The sequence below is a fragment of the Clinocottus analis genome, unplaced genomic scaffold, assembly GCF_023055335.1.
Source record: "Clinocottus analis isolate CAN_PGR_092001 unplaced genomic scaffold, fCliAna1.0.p SCAF_2, whole genome shotgun sequence".
Taxonomy (NCBI): domain Eukaryota; kingdom Metazoa; phylum Chordata; class Actinopteri; order Perciformes; family Cottidae; genus Clinocottus; species Clinocottus analis.
The window spans coordinates 2,717,195-2,735,983 of NW_027175931.1; the positions used below are offsets into that span (position 1 = coordinate 2,717,195).

The 18,789-nt window shown below is 45.6% G+C and overlaps 1 protein-coding gene across 1 annotated transcript in view; it reads right to left on the reverse strand.

Moving 5' to 3' along the window:
- The window catches only part of LOC137790192 (calsyntenin-2-like), a 217,653-nt gene that overhangs the window by 12,119 nt on the left and 186,745 nt on the right, over positions 1–18,789 (reverse strand). The window contains exons 9-12 of the mRNA XM_068584176.1: positions 15,886–16,048; positions 10,182–10,348; positions 8,087–8,235; positions 1,245–1,456 (exon numbers count right to left, since the gene is read on the reverse strand). Coding sequence (XP_068440277.1) covers positions 1,245–1,456; positions 8,087–8,235; positions 10,182–10,348; positions 15,886–16,048 — 691 coding nt within the window. The remainder of the gene's footprint in view (positions 1–1,244; positions 1,457–8,086; positions 8,236–10,181; positions 10,349–15,885; positions 16,049–18,789) is intronic.

Consider the following 18,789-nt stretch of genomic DNA (forward strand, 5'->3'; position numbering starts at 1 on the left):
CCACGTATTCTCTTTAAAATAAACACTTCTTCTGTGACTTTGAGTACATTACTTCACAAGAAGAAAAGAGAAGATCAGAATACATCCATGCTTTTGTGAACTGCACAGACTCACTAGTAGCGGCTATTTTTGTCGGGTTTGAGAACCTTTTCTTCTGACAGCGCGAGGCCAAAAGCAAAACTTTTCTTGCCCTAAGTTTGTGCTGCAGCCGACTCGCGGTCTCACGAGACGACGCGGTGTTCAGGTTGTTCTCTGCAGGTTTGTTTTGTAAGACAGAGACAGGTGGCCCTGCATGGCTGCGGTTCGTCATGAATGAGTGAAAACATTATCAATATGAAATCACAATGAAATATTTAACCAAGACAGATTTCTTCCTGCAGGGAGGAACCTATCCACGACTTTGTGAGGAGCACAAAGTCAGTGGGAATGCTCCCTGTGACAGTACACATGTAAGCTAGTGATCCCTCACCGGCTTCCCGCCGTCTGCTTTTTAGGTTAAAAAGGTTATTCTCAACAGCACATGGACAACATTTTTAGAAGGATATTGATTTCCTGTCACTTGCTTTAACCCTACAACACTAACATGGAGTGATTTTTACCCGTGTGATTGTGGTTACGTAATTTTCATTGTGTTGCTTTCGTTTGAGTTGCTCACACACACGTATGAACGTAGGCGTGTCCTATTGAACTTGGGCGTGTCTTCTTGAAAGCTGTATGTTATTGAAGGTAGGCGTGTCTTATTGAAAGTGGGCGTGTTTTATTGAAGGTGGGTGTGTCTTATTGAAGGTAGGCGTGTTTTATTGAAGGTGGGTGTGTCTTATTGAAGGTAGGTGTGTTTTATTGAAGGTAGGCGTGTCTTGTTGAAGTTAGGCGTGTCTTGTTGAAGTTAGGCGTGTTTTATTGAAGTTAGACGTGTCTTATTGAAGGTGGGCGTGTCTTATTTAAGGTGGGCGTGTCTTATTGAAGTTTGAGTGTCTTATTGAAGTTTGAGTGTCTTATTGAAGGTGGGCGTGTCTCATTTATTGTGGGCGTGTCTTATTGAAGAGTACTTCAACCTGCCTTGTATTGTTGTATTTTAATATATTTTGATAAGAAGACTATTTGATGATGTACATCATGTGGAGTGAAATATACTCAACGTCAGCGACGGTGTTACTATTTGTAACGTGTGACAAAACATGCATCCTTGAACAAAGGCCCACAGGTAGCACAGAGGTGACCCTTGCCAGGTGTGAAGGTCATACCTGTGTGGTGTGTGGTGGCGTCCGCTCTGGTGACCGTGCTGACGATGTGGAGGTCCTTGAACAGAGCGGTGCCTTCCGGCAGCCTGAAGTCGGAGGCGGGCCGGTTCAGCCTCTCCACCCCCGTGATGGTTATCCGGGGCTCGCTCGGCTGCAGCACCATCACCACCGCGTCGATGTCCGGGATGGTGATGCAGGTGTCCTCCCCGAAACACCTGGAGAGGTGAAAGAGCGGTCAGGAGAGTCAGAGCTGGACGCACTGCTGACGACGATGAAGATGTTTCATGATGTACCGAAATAGTTCCAGCGGCAACTCCCCGTTAGCTAGCTAATTCGGGGACCCTTTCACATCAGGTCACAAGGTACAAATCAAGAAAAAACATGGTGTAAATAGATAGGTTAGGTATCAAATTAAACATAAAAATCAGGGCTACAGTATGTACAAGCTCTAAGCACAACTCAAACAATAAATAGGATAAGATTAGGGCTTAAAGGGCTACACCACGGGTTACACAAGCCAGGATGCCTCTTTCCTCTCTGTTACCATTGTTAGTTTTAAGCTTACTGATGGTGATAGCTTCTTATATAGTGCACAGATATGAGAAGGGTATCAGTCTTCTCATCTATGAAAGCTAGTCCTTTAATCTTTACCTTCTTACGACCTGCAGAGGCTTACAGGTCAGGAGGTTACGTCATGGTGTTATCAGAAAAAAGGTTGTGTTTCTGAAAAGGTAGAACGGTTTTAATCTACTTTTACTCCAATTCTAGAAGAACTAATTCATGGTCTTTTTCCTCACATGCTAATTAGAAGCTGAAAACACTTCTTAATGACCCAAATGATGTTAATTTCTCCGTTGGATGCATGTAGGTCACTCTTAGAAATAAAGGCACTAACTAAAACCAGATTGGGTTCTTTGGCTTTGTCCCCATAGAATGACTCTTTTTTTGGTTGCTGGTATAACATTTTGTAAAGGCTCTACCTGGAGCCCAACATAAAGGGTTGTACCTGTAACTACCACACAGATCCCTCTGAAAGAGGTTGTACGGATAACCCTTCGGTGGTGTAATTGTTCCACCCAGACGCTCTGAAGCGTTTAATCCAGAACCTTTCCACGTTCGAAGGGAAGGGGAATAACTGGTTGGTCATATAAAGAACGATAGACAAACCCTCTTCTTCAAAAAGAAGCAGATGGTTCAGGGTCGAGCCTCAGGAAGAACCTTTATTTCTGTGATTCATGAGTGTACTGCTATAAACACTCAGAGGGCATTATTATTTATTTCATTGACGACTAATACTGAAACCTTCTCACAACCCCGTGACCTTGGCTGCAATCCCACGTGGTCCTTTGAGGGTGTGTGACAGTGTCGCCGAGTGCGTTTCATCCTCATTTCCATGAACTTGTTGAACCCTGTTCGGGGAAGGAGAAGGTCCTCATATAAAGGACCGTGCAGTCGCTGCACAGAAAGCAGCGGGCGAGACGAGCAGGTGGTGAGTATGCGTTTGGATGGCTCCGTCCTTCAGTGACGCGCATCAGCATGTAAAAGCAGCGGCTCGCGAAGCTTATCAATACCAGCCGGAAGCTCTCAGCGGCGGTAAAAGCTGATAAGTCCGGACCGCAGAGCTCCGACAAAGCGGCAAACACACAACCTGCAGCAGCCCCCCCCCCCCCCCCCCCCCCCCTCCCTCCCACCTCACTGTGCTTTCACACACGGCTCGCCGCCTCGCTGTCAGCGTGTGCTTAGCATGTGTTTAAATGCACAGCGTCCGCTGGCAACCTTTAAGAGACGGACACGTATCGGCTCTGTAGGGCTTGAGATAGCTAGCTGTGAGCTCACAGCCCCCCCCCCCCCCACACACACACACACACACTCACACAAACACACACAGATTTGCTGTGCTCTCACACGAACGAGAGCAGGGGTCTGACTCACAACCATTCTGATGCATCGGTTGACACACACACACACACACACACACACACACACACACACAGAAGCGGAGAGGCTGCAGATTACACATCAATCAGATAGAAAACAAGAGACACTAAAATGAGAAAAAGGACAGAGGAGGGAGGGAGCGAGGGAGCGAGGGAGCGGGAGGAGGGAGGGCAGGCATGGAGGGTTTGCGATGGTGTAAGCCGTGAAAGCTGAACAAACAACCTGATTTTTGTTTTTACATTTCACCGAAGGCCTTTCAAGCACACAAACATCTGTCAGTGGGAGGGACATCAATGCGTTCGCTCTGTAACCGGCTACAGCGAGGAACCATAACAAGCCTATTTCCTGGATTGGGAAACCTGGGCTGTGAGATTTCAGCTGTTGTTTGTGCATCCCCCGTGTGTTTTCTCCCCTAACATGCCGGTGCAAGAGTACCCAGCACAATGCATAAATCCATAAAGTGAATTTCCATATGTTTTATCTCATTTCTACCTGGAGGTAGTTTCATGTGATTATCTATGAAAAGAATAAGAAATAGGTAAAGGAAATGGCAGTAAAAATAAAAAATAAAATGTAAACGCAGTGGGTTTGTGTGGATGTCAAAGGCTGGATGTCAAAGATACTTCACGTGAGAAGTTTCTTTGAATTATGTATACATTTTCTCATCCATGTACACCTTGGGGAGGGGGTATATGTCGAGGGTATTCATATTTTTAAGAATAGGCGAGGTAGGCAGATGCCAACAGCTGGTGGGGGCTCCAAGGTTGAGGTCTGTAATCAGCTCTCACGGTACATTTAGTGAACATTTCCAGAGCACCAAGTCCACCGTGAAGTCATTTAACGACAATATTTTTACACTCACAACTCTGCTGCTCCCAGGTAATAACACATTCATACAGAAATGTTCTATATATAACGGCTATTTCATATTTGCCAGATCTTAATTGATGTCGAGCTTTCGCCATTAAAACCTCCCGATGATTTTTCGTCCGCAAAAGGAAATCACGCCGCACTACAATCCCGCCATGTCAAGCCCCCATTCAGCCATTCACTCATCCATAATAGACACTCAGCCGCGTCCTCCATATTTAGCGGTAAATTTAGATTTCGAGGGCACTGATTGGAGGGCATAGAGTGCATACATTTGACAGTCCTTTACTGTAAAATGCTGATTGGGCCGGCGGGAGTTATTTCGGACACAATCAAAACCCGAAAAACCGCTGGTTGCCACTTATATTGTCAGGCTGTGGTTCATTCAGCTGCTCGGAAAAAAGGAGGGGGAACCGAAGGAACAAAAGCACCACAGAACTGGCATATATATTAAATCATAAGAGCGAATGTCTGACTACATCACCACAGTCCAGTAATGACGGAGAATGGGACCCGAGACATGAATAGAGAGCGCTCCTCAGAGGTGACACGTTTTTGTCGGCTAACGCGGACGTTAGCATCACGCTGGTTTTCTCTTTGACAAAAAAAGCCAACGGTATTCTTCCAGTGGATTTTTTTTTTTTGAGCTCATTGCAGGAACATTCATAATACGTACATGTCTTGTTCGGCACGATAACATTCATGATATTTGAAGCATAAACACAATTTTCCAGAAGTAAAAAAAAAAAAAAGCGAATTTTTAAAGGCTTCGAACGAACTTTAACAACGCTCACGTGACGTCCCGTCGCCGCCTCTGAGTCGGATAAAGGCGGACTGGATAAAAGACAGCTTCGAAATCTGACAGTGGAGTATTTACTGACGTATTTTTAATGTCGTAGCACACAATGATTTCTTAAACTTGTGTTAATATTTATCTGACCAACGAAAACGTAATCGCAAAAAACACAAAACAGAACTTGGTTAACGCTGAAATAAGAAGTTAAGTATAAGAAGAACATGTATGTCCACTTCTTTGTTCACCTCCTTTTTTTGTTCTTTTTTCGTTAGCCGAAACTTATTGAAAAGACCAGATTAATTCTCCATACAGGAAAGCTTCCAAACAAGAGCAAATAGAGCAAATTCACTTTGAGTCTTTGTGTGTGTGTGTGTGTGTGTGTGTGTGTGTGTGTCTTTGTGAAATAAAAACACAAAAAGAAAGCTTCCAATTTGGCCTGACAAGCTAGATGGAAACTTCACTATCGTCTCTAATCCTCTGCAGTCGGTTGTCTGAGGCCACGGTTCGAGACAAAAGCATGTTTTCCGGGGGGCATCGTGTAAATCTCTCCTTATCTTTTCTTTTTTTTTTTACTTCTCCCCGTGGCTACAGCCGGTGCGTCCGCTCGCCCGCTCGGGCACTAAGCCATTGTTGTGAGCGGAGGGAGATACAAAACTCAGTGATGCGGGAGAGACGGATGTTGTGCTCCGGCCCGCCGAGCTGCGAGGAAAAAAAACTAGACGGGGAAAAAAAAAAGAAGAACCCAACTGGAGCCGGTCCAACTTAATTATAAAGAAATATGACAAGGGAGCCGGGGCTGTTGCAGAGATTAGCGCTGGTTACTTTTTTTTAATTTTTCCTCGACGCACGCAGTAATTGCGGTTATTAGTCGTCGGTGCGATTTGGAATTAATTAACGTTTCTGTTTATTTGCGAAGGAGGGATACTGTCCGGGCATTGGGGAGGAAGGTGAGGAAGGTGAGGAAGGTGAGGGGTGCGAGTCGCTTTTCGGGTGCACGAGAGTCAAAATAATTTGGCTGAAGTGAATCTTTTTCTGCTGGTGCGTGTTCTGGATGAAGTACTAAAACAAACAAATTGGAAGTTAAATCACCCGTGTTATGCACCCTGCACGCAGGTTTCCGGCAGTAAACAGAAACTGCAATCTCCACACACACACACACACACACACACACACACACACACACACACACAGCCATACCCGTTATTCTCCTTTGTGGGGTCCGAATTTGTTTTACCCACTTGTGGGGACCAACCTTTCCAGTGGTTCTACAACTCTGTAAAAAAAATCCGGCAACATTAGAAAAAAATCCATATCATAAATATCACTTCAATTTATGAAAAGACACACACACGCACTTGCACACCGTCCACTGTCTTTTGCAGCCGCACAAGCTACGAGGTCAAAAGCGAAGATATAATAAGGAAAATTACCGTTGAATTGTTTTAACTCTACTGTCATTATAATGGGCTAATCCTCGCTTTTCTCTCGGAAATTGCTGTAAATGTTCACCCTGTTCCTTCACACATTTCACTAATCTCTTCAGAGTACAGAGAGCCACAAATATCACACGCAACATAGCGACCTCCGTATAAGTTTCTCATTAAATCTAATCGTTAGATACTCGGATATAAGGACCATGAGTCTGTGTTAACATGCATTAATTTGTCCAAACTTTACATCTAAAATTGTGAGAAATTGAAGTGTATAAATAACGTAAATCGACAATCTTGATTGGCCTTGTATCCTGTAGGATAGCCTGACATAACCAGGTGCACACGTCTAATTGTATATATATAATCAAATATATACATATTCTGAACATTTTGCATTCAAGGATCATGAGCAAAGTCTTTTCTTCATGCCATGAGCATATTTAAATTGCTCTTTTCCCCCCTCTGTGTAAATGCTGGTTTGTGTCTATTCTGTAAACATAATCTTTCAAACCAAAAAGTTTGTCCCGAAGTTGAAATACCAGAGGAGTCCAGCAGGGTTTGTTAAAGATTAATTTGTTTAATTATTTTCTTGACGCCGGCAGTAATTGCGCTTACGAGGCGCAAGTTTAATCGCATCGGCAGGAAGTATTTAAACATCATCGGGCTGTTTGTGAGCAGCGATACAGGGAGTTTATCCACTGTTATGGCAGGAGGCCACGTTTCAGGCTTAGAAGAAGAGAATCTGTGTTTTTTTTTCTCCTTCTTTTCTACTGAAGTCTCATTCGGATGTGAGCATAAAAATAAACTGGGTGCTTGAACACACCTCATCAGAGAGTCTCTACACACGCTTCTCAATGGACGCCCTCGCATATCCGCAAGTGTGGCGTTCCATGCTGTTTCCATGCCCTCTACACACACACACACACACACACACTCAGACACACACACACACACACACACACACACTCAGACATGCACACGTCTGCGGCAAAACGAGCGGACCAGTCAGCAGTCTGCGAGAAAAACTTAATTTAAACAACATTTAGCAATGACGCAAGCTCAGCCGTCATTAACATAATGTATTCCTTGATAATCGGTGGGCCTCTGGCTGAGATCAGCAGCAGCACGTGCACACACACACACACAGACACACACACACACACACTCACACACCTACTTCTGCTGTGTTAGTTGAAGCTTTCAGGCCCACGGCCGTGCATCGAACCCAACAGGAGGGCGGATAGTCGACTCCCGGGGCTGCGCTGCAGGGGTCTCCATATATTTAAAACAATCATGAATTTTAATGGTAACCCGCCAAGGGAGGCTGTTTTACCCACCAGCCTCTCTCTCTTTCCTTTTCTCTTCTTCTCTTTCTCTCTCTCTATCTCGTTCCTCTGGCAGAATTATTAAAACATGGAATGAAAATGTAAAAACTTGGCCCTGGTGGCGACAGCAAACAGAAAATGGTGTATTAAAGGAAAGAGAAAGTGACAGCAAAGGCAAGGAGAAACACACACACACGCTCTTACACACACATACACTCACACACACACACACACACACACACACACACAGATCAGTGTGTGAGATGAGATTAATATATCAGTCAGGCTGTGATATCTGCTGTGTCGTCTTAATACTTAACAGAAGTGTCATTGTGCGTTAGCGCTCCTCATGTCGGGCAGAAGCAGATGCAGAGGAGCCGAGACAACATGAGGGCGAACAAACGGAGGATTGGAGAAAGAAAGTTTAAGAAAAGAAAAGTAAAGAGACAGACAGCGAGAGGATAAGAGGAGCCGTGTACGTACTGGACGGCGGTGGAGATGTGCAGGCGCCGGATGCCCGACGTCGGGAATTGACGAGAGTTTATGTAGGAAACTTTCCTCACGGCGGCGTTCATGTTTTCCAAGTCCTCTCCCTCCATTACCAAGATGGACTGGGCCGGGTTGAAGTGGAACTACAGAAAGAGAAGAAGAAGAAGAGCTGTTAGATGGATAGAGAGACGGGAGCCGTCTTTAGCTGCACTCAATCCGTTTCTATTTGAGATGCTCCAGATATGTCCGGCAGGGACAAAAAAAGGAAGCGAGACAAAGTGACTCGTGGAAGGGAGAGATGGAGGGGATGGAGGGGCGTGGACGGATTGACCCGCAGCTTCAATATGTCATGTGCATCCATCACAAAAATACCCGCATTTCAAGAGGTGAAGACATCGGGGGTGCACTTATTTCGACTTTGATTTTACACCTTCTAGACAGACGTTGACCTCTAGTCTGAAGTTGTGGCGGACAACATTTCTACCTTAAAAAACGATAATACAAAAATGTGGAGCTTACATTTATCTACCATTTTATTCATGTATTCCACTGCTTTTGTGAACCTCTGCTAAACCAATTTCCATCATCGAGAAAGCTCGTCCACATGCGTAAAGCTACGTTTTTTCACAAGAGATATGAAAAAATTCAAATATTCAAAAAAAAAAAAACTCTTTACACTTGTGCCTTAGGACAATTGTGCCTCATTATATAGAGAGCTGAGATTTTTCTGCAATTTTTTAAAGATATACAACACTTGTATGTATCATATACAAGACCCTTGAAAGGTGTAATTTAATAAATTATTCATGATCGAGGAAATGACCTCAATCCTCCCCTAAAAAGACTCTCCTTGCAGGTATAGTTCGACGAGGGCGTGCGTTCCCCTGCCGGGTTTGACGGAAATGGATTTGAGGTCCTTCTTACTCTGAAGAGGGTTTCGAGGTCTCCTGCTAGAAGTCGCTTACAGAGCGACTCCCATTTCCTCAAACTGCCTCTCAGCAGCAGGGTGACTACTCCAGCTCAGCATGGGGCTCCCCATGCGCTGCTCTCCCCTGTCATTTCCCCCCTTCACACCTTCCCTCTCATCTTACGTCTTCTGTCACTATATATTCGCCGTCTATCTGCCACGACCTCCCTCCGTCTTTACCCCCACAGCCGGCTCGGCTAAATGCCGTCCCTTTAAGCCCTCCGGGGGGGGTCTGACGGGAGCCGGACGAGCGCTCGGCTAAGAAGAAAATGAAATTGCTTTCAAAAGATAAACTACACTCGTCGTCGAGAGGACCCTCCCGGCCTCCCTCCGTCATCGCACCGTGTCTTCTCAAAAGGCTGGCGAGGATCTCTTTGTGGACCTTTTTTGTGTGGAAAAGAGCTGCAGGAGCGAGGGAGGAGATGGAGAGCGAAGAGGGAAAGATCCAGAAAGACTTGAAAAAGGAGTCGAGGGTAGGGGGGCCCCGGCTTTGAGTCTACACAAACCTCTATCCGTCTTGTCTGCCCTCTATCTTCCACAGTGCAGAGAGATGGATTAGCTGAGCTGGTGAAAGTGTTGTGGGGGTGTCTGAGGAAGCCAACTGGTGATTTAAAGAGGTGGACTTTCTTTCTGTCAACTGGCATCAAAATGTGTGTTTTTGTGTTAGAGGATGTATTTTGTTGAACGCATACTCAGTATGTCACGAAAACCTACTACCGCTACCAGGAAGTACATTTAATAAAGAAACATTACGCCATTTGGAGATATGCTTTTTTCCCCCTTGCTTTCATGCTGATTGTCCGCTCTGATGGCAAAATATCGTTCATGTCCAGCAGCCGGTTAGCTTAGCTTAGCATTTAAAATGCTACGAAACCAACTTTTACCGCTACCAGGAAGTACGTTTAATAAAGAAACAGTTTGCTATTTTGGGATCTGCTTTTTTTGGTTGCTTTCTTGCCGATTGTCCGCTCTCATGCCTCGATGGTAAAATATCAATTGAGGCCAGTAGCCGGTTAGCTTAGCTTAGCATTCAAAATGTCACAAACCGGCACCACGCCGCGTCACGTTTGTTTAAAACGTACGAAAACAAAAGGAAGCATGAGAAAAGGAACACATGAATACCTTTATGTTCTTATCCAGACTCTCGAGGGAGTTGATGTCCAGTCCCTCTTTGCAGGCCTGCAGACAGGAAATAACTTTCTGACTCTCGATCTTCCCCGGTCGGATGGTCAGTCCAGATAGGCTGCCCCGGAAATACTGAGTGAACCGCGGCTTGGTCACCTCCCCACCTGCACACACACAAACACACACACAAACAAAATGCACGAATTGAGATAATAAAGTTCATAAAATGCCTTTTGGGGGGGTGTTTTTGGGGGTTTGTGGTGACACCGCCGTCCATGCGTTGATGTTTTTGCACCCGATGTCACTTTCAATGTGCACAAGAACACAATGCATTGCAATGGGCCACACACACACCTTGTGTAGATACTACCATCTGTGTGGGTTGGGGTTAATCTACAGTAATCACCATGGTGTCATGTTGGTCTCTGCTGGTTTGTGGTGTATGTAACTACAACAGTGACCTTCTCCACGAGTCCTGAGGACCAGATTATGGTGATAATTAGCGTTAAGATGGAGGCTGTGTGTCCATTCTGGGACTTGCGAGTGTTATTCAGCCATACCGTCGAAGATAAAGGTAGGAGGAATAAAAAAAGTCAACGCGTATAAAGTATGTTCTCTGAACTCCGAAAAGGCCAATACCAGCAAGAGAAGTCTCCAAACCACTCATTAGCTGAAAGGTTACTAGCTCTGGGTATGAAAACTTCACCTTTATTTCCTCACTTTATCTTCCCTCTTCCACCAACTCTAGCCGTAATCCACCAAAGCACGGACGGTACAGAACAGTCACTTCGTCTAATAACATTTGTTATAAATATATAAAGAAAATCCAAACGTGTGCATGCAACAAAAGCATTTGGAAGTGAAGCAAAGATCTCTACCTCTCTCTCAATGTATCTCCCTCTCGTTGGAGGTAAAGTGGCATTTTTGTTTTTATTTTTCCCCACTCGTAAATACACTACCGTTCAAAAGTTTGGCCGATGCAGACACACGTATCACCCATTTGCAAGTGCGGACATTTAAATCAGAATCATTGCTACATAAGGTCGCTCAACTGTAGGTGCATTGAACACTATAGTCGTACCGGTTGTGTGATCTACCCTTATCAACCGACTGCCCTCTACCTGCCTGCCGTTGCAGGAAAGAGACTGACGAAGCCTTTCTTCTTGACTGGGTGGATGGGCAATGCAGCTATAAAAACCTCTGGAGCCTAAACCCTTCCCCCCTTCTTTCGCTGTACCTTTTCAGTCATTACTCCCTTTGTTGCTCAGTCAGTGTTTTCATTTCCCATTCATTTGGGACTCGCCCCCCTCAGCATGCTCATGTGTACGCCCTCACGCACCTGCATCCCAAATTACTGCGAGAAGCAAGCGGGGGAAACAGACATCTCGATGTCCTTTTCGTATTTCATTTTTTCTGTCTTGCCAAAAAATGGACCTGTCACTATACCTTCAGGCAACTGCGTTTAAAAAAAGCAGAAAAATGTTCGGAAATGCACTGTATATTTATCTACCGTCGCTAGCGTTAGCTGCTAGCGTTAGCTGCTAGCGTTAGCTGCTAGCGTTATATATATAGCAGTATATTAGCTTAGTTAAGATAACCTCGAAATACATTTGTGGGGTTACAACATTTAAAAAATACATATTTATGGCCAGCGCTATGTGTAGTAAAGTGTCTAAGTGTCTATAATCAACTGGTGAGGATGCATTTCAGCATCATGAAGCCATCACTTGCATATTCAAGACATTACTTTAGAGGATCCATACAATGGCGGGCCGTGGATTTTCTACCCGTGCCTTCAGTGGCCTGAGTCATAGTCTCGATCAGCTGTCTAACAATGAAAATTGTAATAATAAAATAGCTATAACTTTGTGATTCTGTTTAGGCCAGCAGGGAAGGCTTAGAAGGTCCTGACGGCTCGCCACCGGGTCCAAACGAGCTGATTCTGTGTGTCAGTACGTATGTGTCTTCTTTGTGCTGTGTGGCTGGCAGCCCTTCATTGAGTCATTCATCCATTCATTCATTGTCCTGCAATCTGCCCCAGCGCTCGTTTCACTTCGGTGTACCAACCACAGCTGCTTTGCATACTCAAAGCCAACATTAAAGTGCTTACATGACACCCTGCCAGAGTCTATCTCACAAAACCTCAAGATGCCTTTTTTAAGTCACGTCTCACAAGCTTTTGCCAAACTCCGTCTTTTCCTTCTCTCTCTCTCTCTCTCTCTCTCTCTGCTTCAATGGCTCTCTCTCCTTAACTCAGTTTCCATTTCCTTCCCCTGATTCCTGCCCTCTGCCTCTCTGAGACGTCCACCTATCCGATCGGTTCCTCCCTGACAGATGTTATCAATTTAGGCCGTGGCCAGAGGAACCATTACGGGGTCCACGGACAGAGGAGAGGGGATTAGCGAGACGCCGCGAAGCGCGAATGATATGGGTGATAAAACCGCTGATCATTCCACTTCGCCGAGAGGCCGAATTTTCTAAACGTGGCGTCAGCGCTATTTGCCCTCTCGCTCAATAGATCTCCGCTCTCCCTTTTTCCTCGGCCCCCTATTTGCGTCATTTACACACGAAAAAAGAGCGACAAATGAGACGGCAGAGACGTGGGCGAGCTGGAAATAGGACCATTACTTAAGCGTAAGAGAGAGATAGTTCTTCGTCCTGCGTGCTGAGACGAGGGAGGCCGGCCGAGAGGGATCACACGGGGGATGGTGGGAGGGGGGGAGGAGGGGGGAGAAGAAGAACGAGGCGAGATGAGTGTGTTGCTCTGACGGTTACACACTTCTGAGCGCGAACAGGTCAGAGGGTAAGTATAGACTGACTGTGTAGAAACTGCACAGCCAGCACTTACATCCAGAGGTGAAGGAAGAAGGACGGCCAGGGCCGCAACCCTTCTATTAGCGAACAGGAGGGGGGATAAAATTGTGTAATTCGGCATTTTGTTGTTGCAGGAAGTCACACTAACAAGTGCATTTTAACGAGCGACGCGACGGAGCCGTTTACCCGTCGTGTTGGCGGCGTGTGTCCACCACCAGGATGGGTCATGCATGCTGTACTGTGTGTATACTCTCTGCTATACTCTCTCTAAATAGACTAGTGCCTTTGAATGCTGCATGGCGATGTCTGCAAAGTATCCAGTGGCATTGATTTCTCCAAATATGATTGACATCATAATAAATAATTAATTGACAGCTCTCACGCCGGCCAAGACGGTTATCAGTTTCTTCCAACACAGTAAACGTCATTGTCGACCGTCAGCTTCAATATGTTACAGACACACTATACTGATCATTTTTGGACCGACACTATGGAGAAACCATACTTTGGCGTAATATTCCAATCTTTGAGTTTGATCACATTTGGCTCCAGTTGAAATCGCTTTTCAGGAAGTGCTTATTCTAGATCATTTCCAGACGGTAAAACTGCCCCCTGCTAATAAAGCCTGATTAATGCGTGCCAGCCGCCCGCAATGACAGTTCGAGGCATGTTTAATTACAGATTTTACAGACTGAAATCTTGCCACTCCACACTAGAATGCCCTCTTTGCATAAATATCTGTAATATGATCATTCTAAATTACACTCATTTGCTTTGGTGGGGCTTCTACATCGGATGATACTGACTGACCGGTTAAATGTTATGAACCGTGAAATGATATCATGAAATTTAATTAAATATGGCGAAGCTATCACAGTCGTCGGCAGTCGTACTTGTTTGGAGGCGAACAAATCTTCTTCTCTTTTTTTTTGTTTACTCTGCCATTCATTCGCGACGCATTGTCCTGTCTGAAGCCTTAAAATTACGGTTTTGATATTTATCTGCGACGCCATTCAGCAGCCGAGATGAACCCGCGACAGTCTTTTCACTGCCGCTCTGAAAACACACTCAAAGAGCTGAAGCTTTCGGGGAGCCGGTGAGACGATAAATTAGCTCATCTATGCAACTTGTTTGCAATCAACATGCTGGACACTCAGGGAGCTCGGTGCTATTGAAAAGGCAATCTGTTGCAGCTAATGGCTTTTGTTAAGATTTCTGAATCATCTTAACGACTCTTTGCGAAGGCTTAGCCAAACACACAGAAAAGCAGGACTCCTCTCTGAACTCTCTTTTCTATTCAAGGCACTTTAAATCCCCCTAAAGCCTGGTGTTCAATAAAAGAACTGGGAGGGCTGGAGGAAGAGGAGGAGGAGGAGGAGGAGGGAGTCCCCGCTGTAGATGAAAGCGACTCCAGATGACCCCTCACAAAAAAGATAACTTGACTCTTTATCTAGGGGGTTAAGCGTCACTGAGCCGTCTCATTTGGGCTATCAAATCGGCGGGAAGCTGCACTAGAGTAAAAAAAAAAAAGTGCCATTTCTCCGACCCCCGTGCAATTAGTGGCAGCTATCTGTTCAGAGGAAAGTTAAATTGAACGCCTTCATTCACGCCGGTTCAATCGTTTTGTCAAAGGCACACTAAGTGCTCTCCTTCATTGCTCATTCAAGGCCAAAGAACACATCCACCACTCAATGAGTCCCTGAGTAATAGTATTATTCATATTCTTGAACTTCCTAAGATTGATATTCATTCAGTAGAATACCAAATACGCCTCATCTTTTGTTTTACACTTTTGCTTCGGTGGCAGGTTTTTCATTGTTTCATTTACACCATCACCAGTACCACCACCTCATTTCCCATTGGTATCACCACCACCTCATTTCCCCTTGGTATCACCACCACCACTTTTTCAATTGTTATCACCACCACCTCTTTTCCCATTGGTATCACCACCACCTCTTTTCCCCTTGGTATCACCACCACCTCTTTTCCCATTGGTATCACCACCACCTCTTTTCTCATTGGCACCACCACCACCATCTCTTTTCCCATTGGTATCACCACCACCTCTTTTCTCATTGGCACCACCACCACCATCTCATTTCCCCTTGGTATCACCACCACCTCTTTTTCAATTGTTATCACCACCACCTCTTTTCCCATTGGTATCACCACCACCTCTTTTCCCCTTGGTATCACCACCACCTCTTTTCCCATTGGTATCACCACCACCTCTTTTCTCATTGGCACCACCACCACCATCTCTTTTCCCATTGGTATCACCACCACCTCTTTTCTCATTGGCACCACCACCACCGCCTCTTTTCCAATTGTTATCACCACCACCTCTTTTCCCATTGGTATCACCACCACCTCTTTTCTCATTGGCACCACCACCACCATCTCTTTTCCCCATTGGCATCACCACCACCTCTTTTCTCATTGGCACCACCACCACCTCTTTTCCCATTGGCATCACCACCACCTCTTTTCCCATTGGCATCACCACCACCTCTTTTCCCATTGGCATCACCACCACCACCTCTTTTCCCCATTGGCATCACCACCACCTCTTTTCCAGTTGGCATCACCACCACCTCTTTTCCCATTGGTATCACCACCACCTCTTTTCCCATTGGTATCACCACCACCTCTTTTTCAATTGGCATCACCACCACTTACTTTCCCCTTGATATCACCACCACGTCTTTTCCCATTGGCATCACCACCACCTCTTTTCCCATTGGCATCACCACCACCTCTTTTCCCATTGGCATCACGACCACCTCTTTTCTCATTGGCACCACCAGCACCTCTTTTCCCATTGGCATCACCACCACCTCTTTTCCCATTGGCATCGTCTCCATTGTCGGTTTTGCCCACTCACCTTGCCAGCAGGCGCCGACCGTGAGCTGCACGTCGATCTGTGAGGGGTGGATGGGCCAGTCGTCAGTCACCAGGTAGGGGTCGTAGGTCACTCCGTCCACATAGAGGGTCACCACCGGGAACTCCACGTTGATGACGTAGTAATGCCACTCCTTGTCACAGATCTGTCGGGGAGAGAAGACGTCAGAAAGTCACACATGTCCTAAAAATAATCATTAAAATGTCATGTAGCTGCTGAGGTTATTTACTTTTAAATAAATAGATTCACACGTTGGGGAATACATGTATTCAAAGTCTTTATTCTGCACCAGTCCGCAGTTGGTTAGCTTAGCTTAGCATAAAAACCTGAGACAAGGAGGAACAGCGAGCCTGGCTCTGTCCAAAAGTAGTAAAATGTGTCCACCGGCACCTCCAAATATTTGAACATTATTTCATCAAGTAAGAAACAATCGACGTTCAAACTTCTTGCACGACTCAACCGTTAAAAAAAAGCGTTCCCGCTCTTTTCTGAACCATTTTCAAGGATGTGTCCAGGATCACGTCAGTGATGAAGCTGGGATTGTGCCATAAACTTTTACGTTTGTCTCTGTGAAAGTCTTGTTTAAAAGACAAGCCATCTGTGGCTATAACTTATATGAATTCATCACTTACGTGCTGAGAAATTAGAACAAACCTATCATAGACAAATTCCAAACCACCACATTTACCAGCCAGCAGTGACTCATATTTACCTGAATGCATGTGTTAAATGTGGTATTTCAACACGATGTGGCAGCCTAATCAAAAAACACTCATCCATCATCTACCTTGTATCCTTGGTCGTCCTCAAGGAACACAAAGCTGCCTGATTCCCCCAAAAACATGATTTTGGTGCCAATGCAAACTGGAAGCACATGAACTACAATTGGACATAACAGACGGAGACATGTTTATCAGATGTGGATGCAACTAGCCTAATGTTGGGTGTGTAGTGTATAAAATAAGGGTGATGATGTGTACATGGTGTCTGGATTGTTCTCTCTTTATTCGTAACTCTGTTTTTTCTCTTCTAGTCCTTCACATTTAATCACAGACACTTCTTAAAGGTGCACCTGGGAACATTTTTGGCACACCACTAGTGGCAATGATAAATGGGGGGCTGCTATTATTTCGACCTGTGTAACCCTGAAATCTGGCAAACTGGCATATTTATATCAAACTCTGTCACCTTTATGCCAATTATGGGACTTTATTACAATAAATTGCTTCAGTTGGGCGGGATGTATTTTTTCTTCTTCTATCGCATCTCCAGAATAACACGGAAATACAGAAATACATGTTTTTTTTACATAAGTTCTGGGCACGTAAAGTTTTAAAACAGAACGTCTTCCCCCGTGCCCGTCACCTCTTTGACCTCCACCCGAATAAAACGCTCGACTGTGCCGCTCTTCGTCGGCGAAGCTTGATCATTCGCTCTGTCTTTCTGCGCATTTTAATTGATCGCTCAAGCCGCCCTTTGGCTTCTCTGCCCGTCTGTCTCCGAGTCTATATGTCTCTCCATTCCCTCCCCTCCGCTTTAGGCGGTGCTTTGCCTCGGCGGCGCCGGCGCTCTTCGGGGCCGTACACCGGGACAGCCTTTGAACACTTAGCCTTGGGTAACCTCCCTCTCTAATGAAGAGCGCTCCGCAGCCGGCTTATTAACACCGCGCTAGCGCAGCAGATGGGAGCTCTAATCAATCGCCGGGTTCATTCATTTTTTTCTGCCGCTAACGCGGGTTGCGAGACGCAACATCTGGCCTAGCGGTGATCATGCCCGCGCAGCTGCTTAACGCATATGCGGCGTGTCGATATGCACTGCGTCGGTGCTCAGAATCGACAGGGGGATAATCCCATCGCGGGGTTTTATGGCGCTGCAGATGTGATTGATGCTGATGGGATTGACTGTGATTGGCTTGTTAGGATGTCCGGACATGTGTAGCATGCACACGAGGGAGCACTGCAGCCGCAGTTCCTGCGCTTTGTGTACACGAGTCGGGTTCATACGTGATTTCAAATGCATCTTGGAATACATTTGCACCCACGCGCCTAATCTTTAACATGCCCGTTCATCAATTTGGTTACATCTCATTACTCAGGTGCCAAGTTTAAAACATTCGCATGCACACACTCGAAATCCCTCTGACATTTACACATGCAGACTGTCTTCTCCCGTGCTCGACACCGCTTCTTCCCCTGCTTCTTTTTTTTTTTGCCGTTCAGTATTTCAAAGAGAGCTCGGGCCCACATGGGATCCGAGTGCCTTGTGGGTGACTTCCTCATGCAGGCTTCAAAGGGGGAAAAAAGGGCCGGGCGCTCTTACCCAAGAGGACGCTCGCTTCTCCGCCTGGCTGGGATGTCAGCTGGAGATCTCTCTCAGGGAGCAGAAGGCGGAGAGGGAATTTTGTAGCCAAATATGTCCGTATTACTTTGTAAAGCAGAGGAAGAGCCCGGGGTTAAGACTGACACGGGTACTTAAAGACCTTATCAGTCCTTCTTGGTAAACTGCAGATGTTTCCTATCTGGTGTGGATTTGCAAAGGTGGTTACCGAGCTGTGGATGGAGCTCCTCGGATGCGTTTCGGGCGGATCATTTTACAAAAAACAGACCGGGTTGTCTTATTTCACAGTTTGTAGTGATCAGTTTTTCATAATATGTTCCTTTAAAAGGTCTTTTTTGCAACCACAGACAATCGGCAAAGTCTAATATAAGTCGTCGTTGATGTACTGCTGTTCTTAAGAGCGCATGACGAAGCCTGGTTGACAAAACATGACACTTGATATTTAGATTTATAAGTTATGGAGAGTTTGATTTAGGGAGCAGCACGGCTTTACCGTCTTGACACTTTTTGCCCAGGAGACTTTCCTTTTACAGAGGCCCGGAAGAGCAT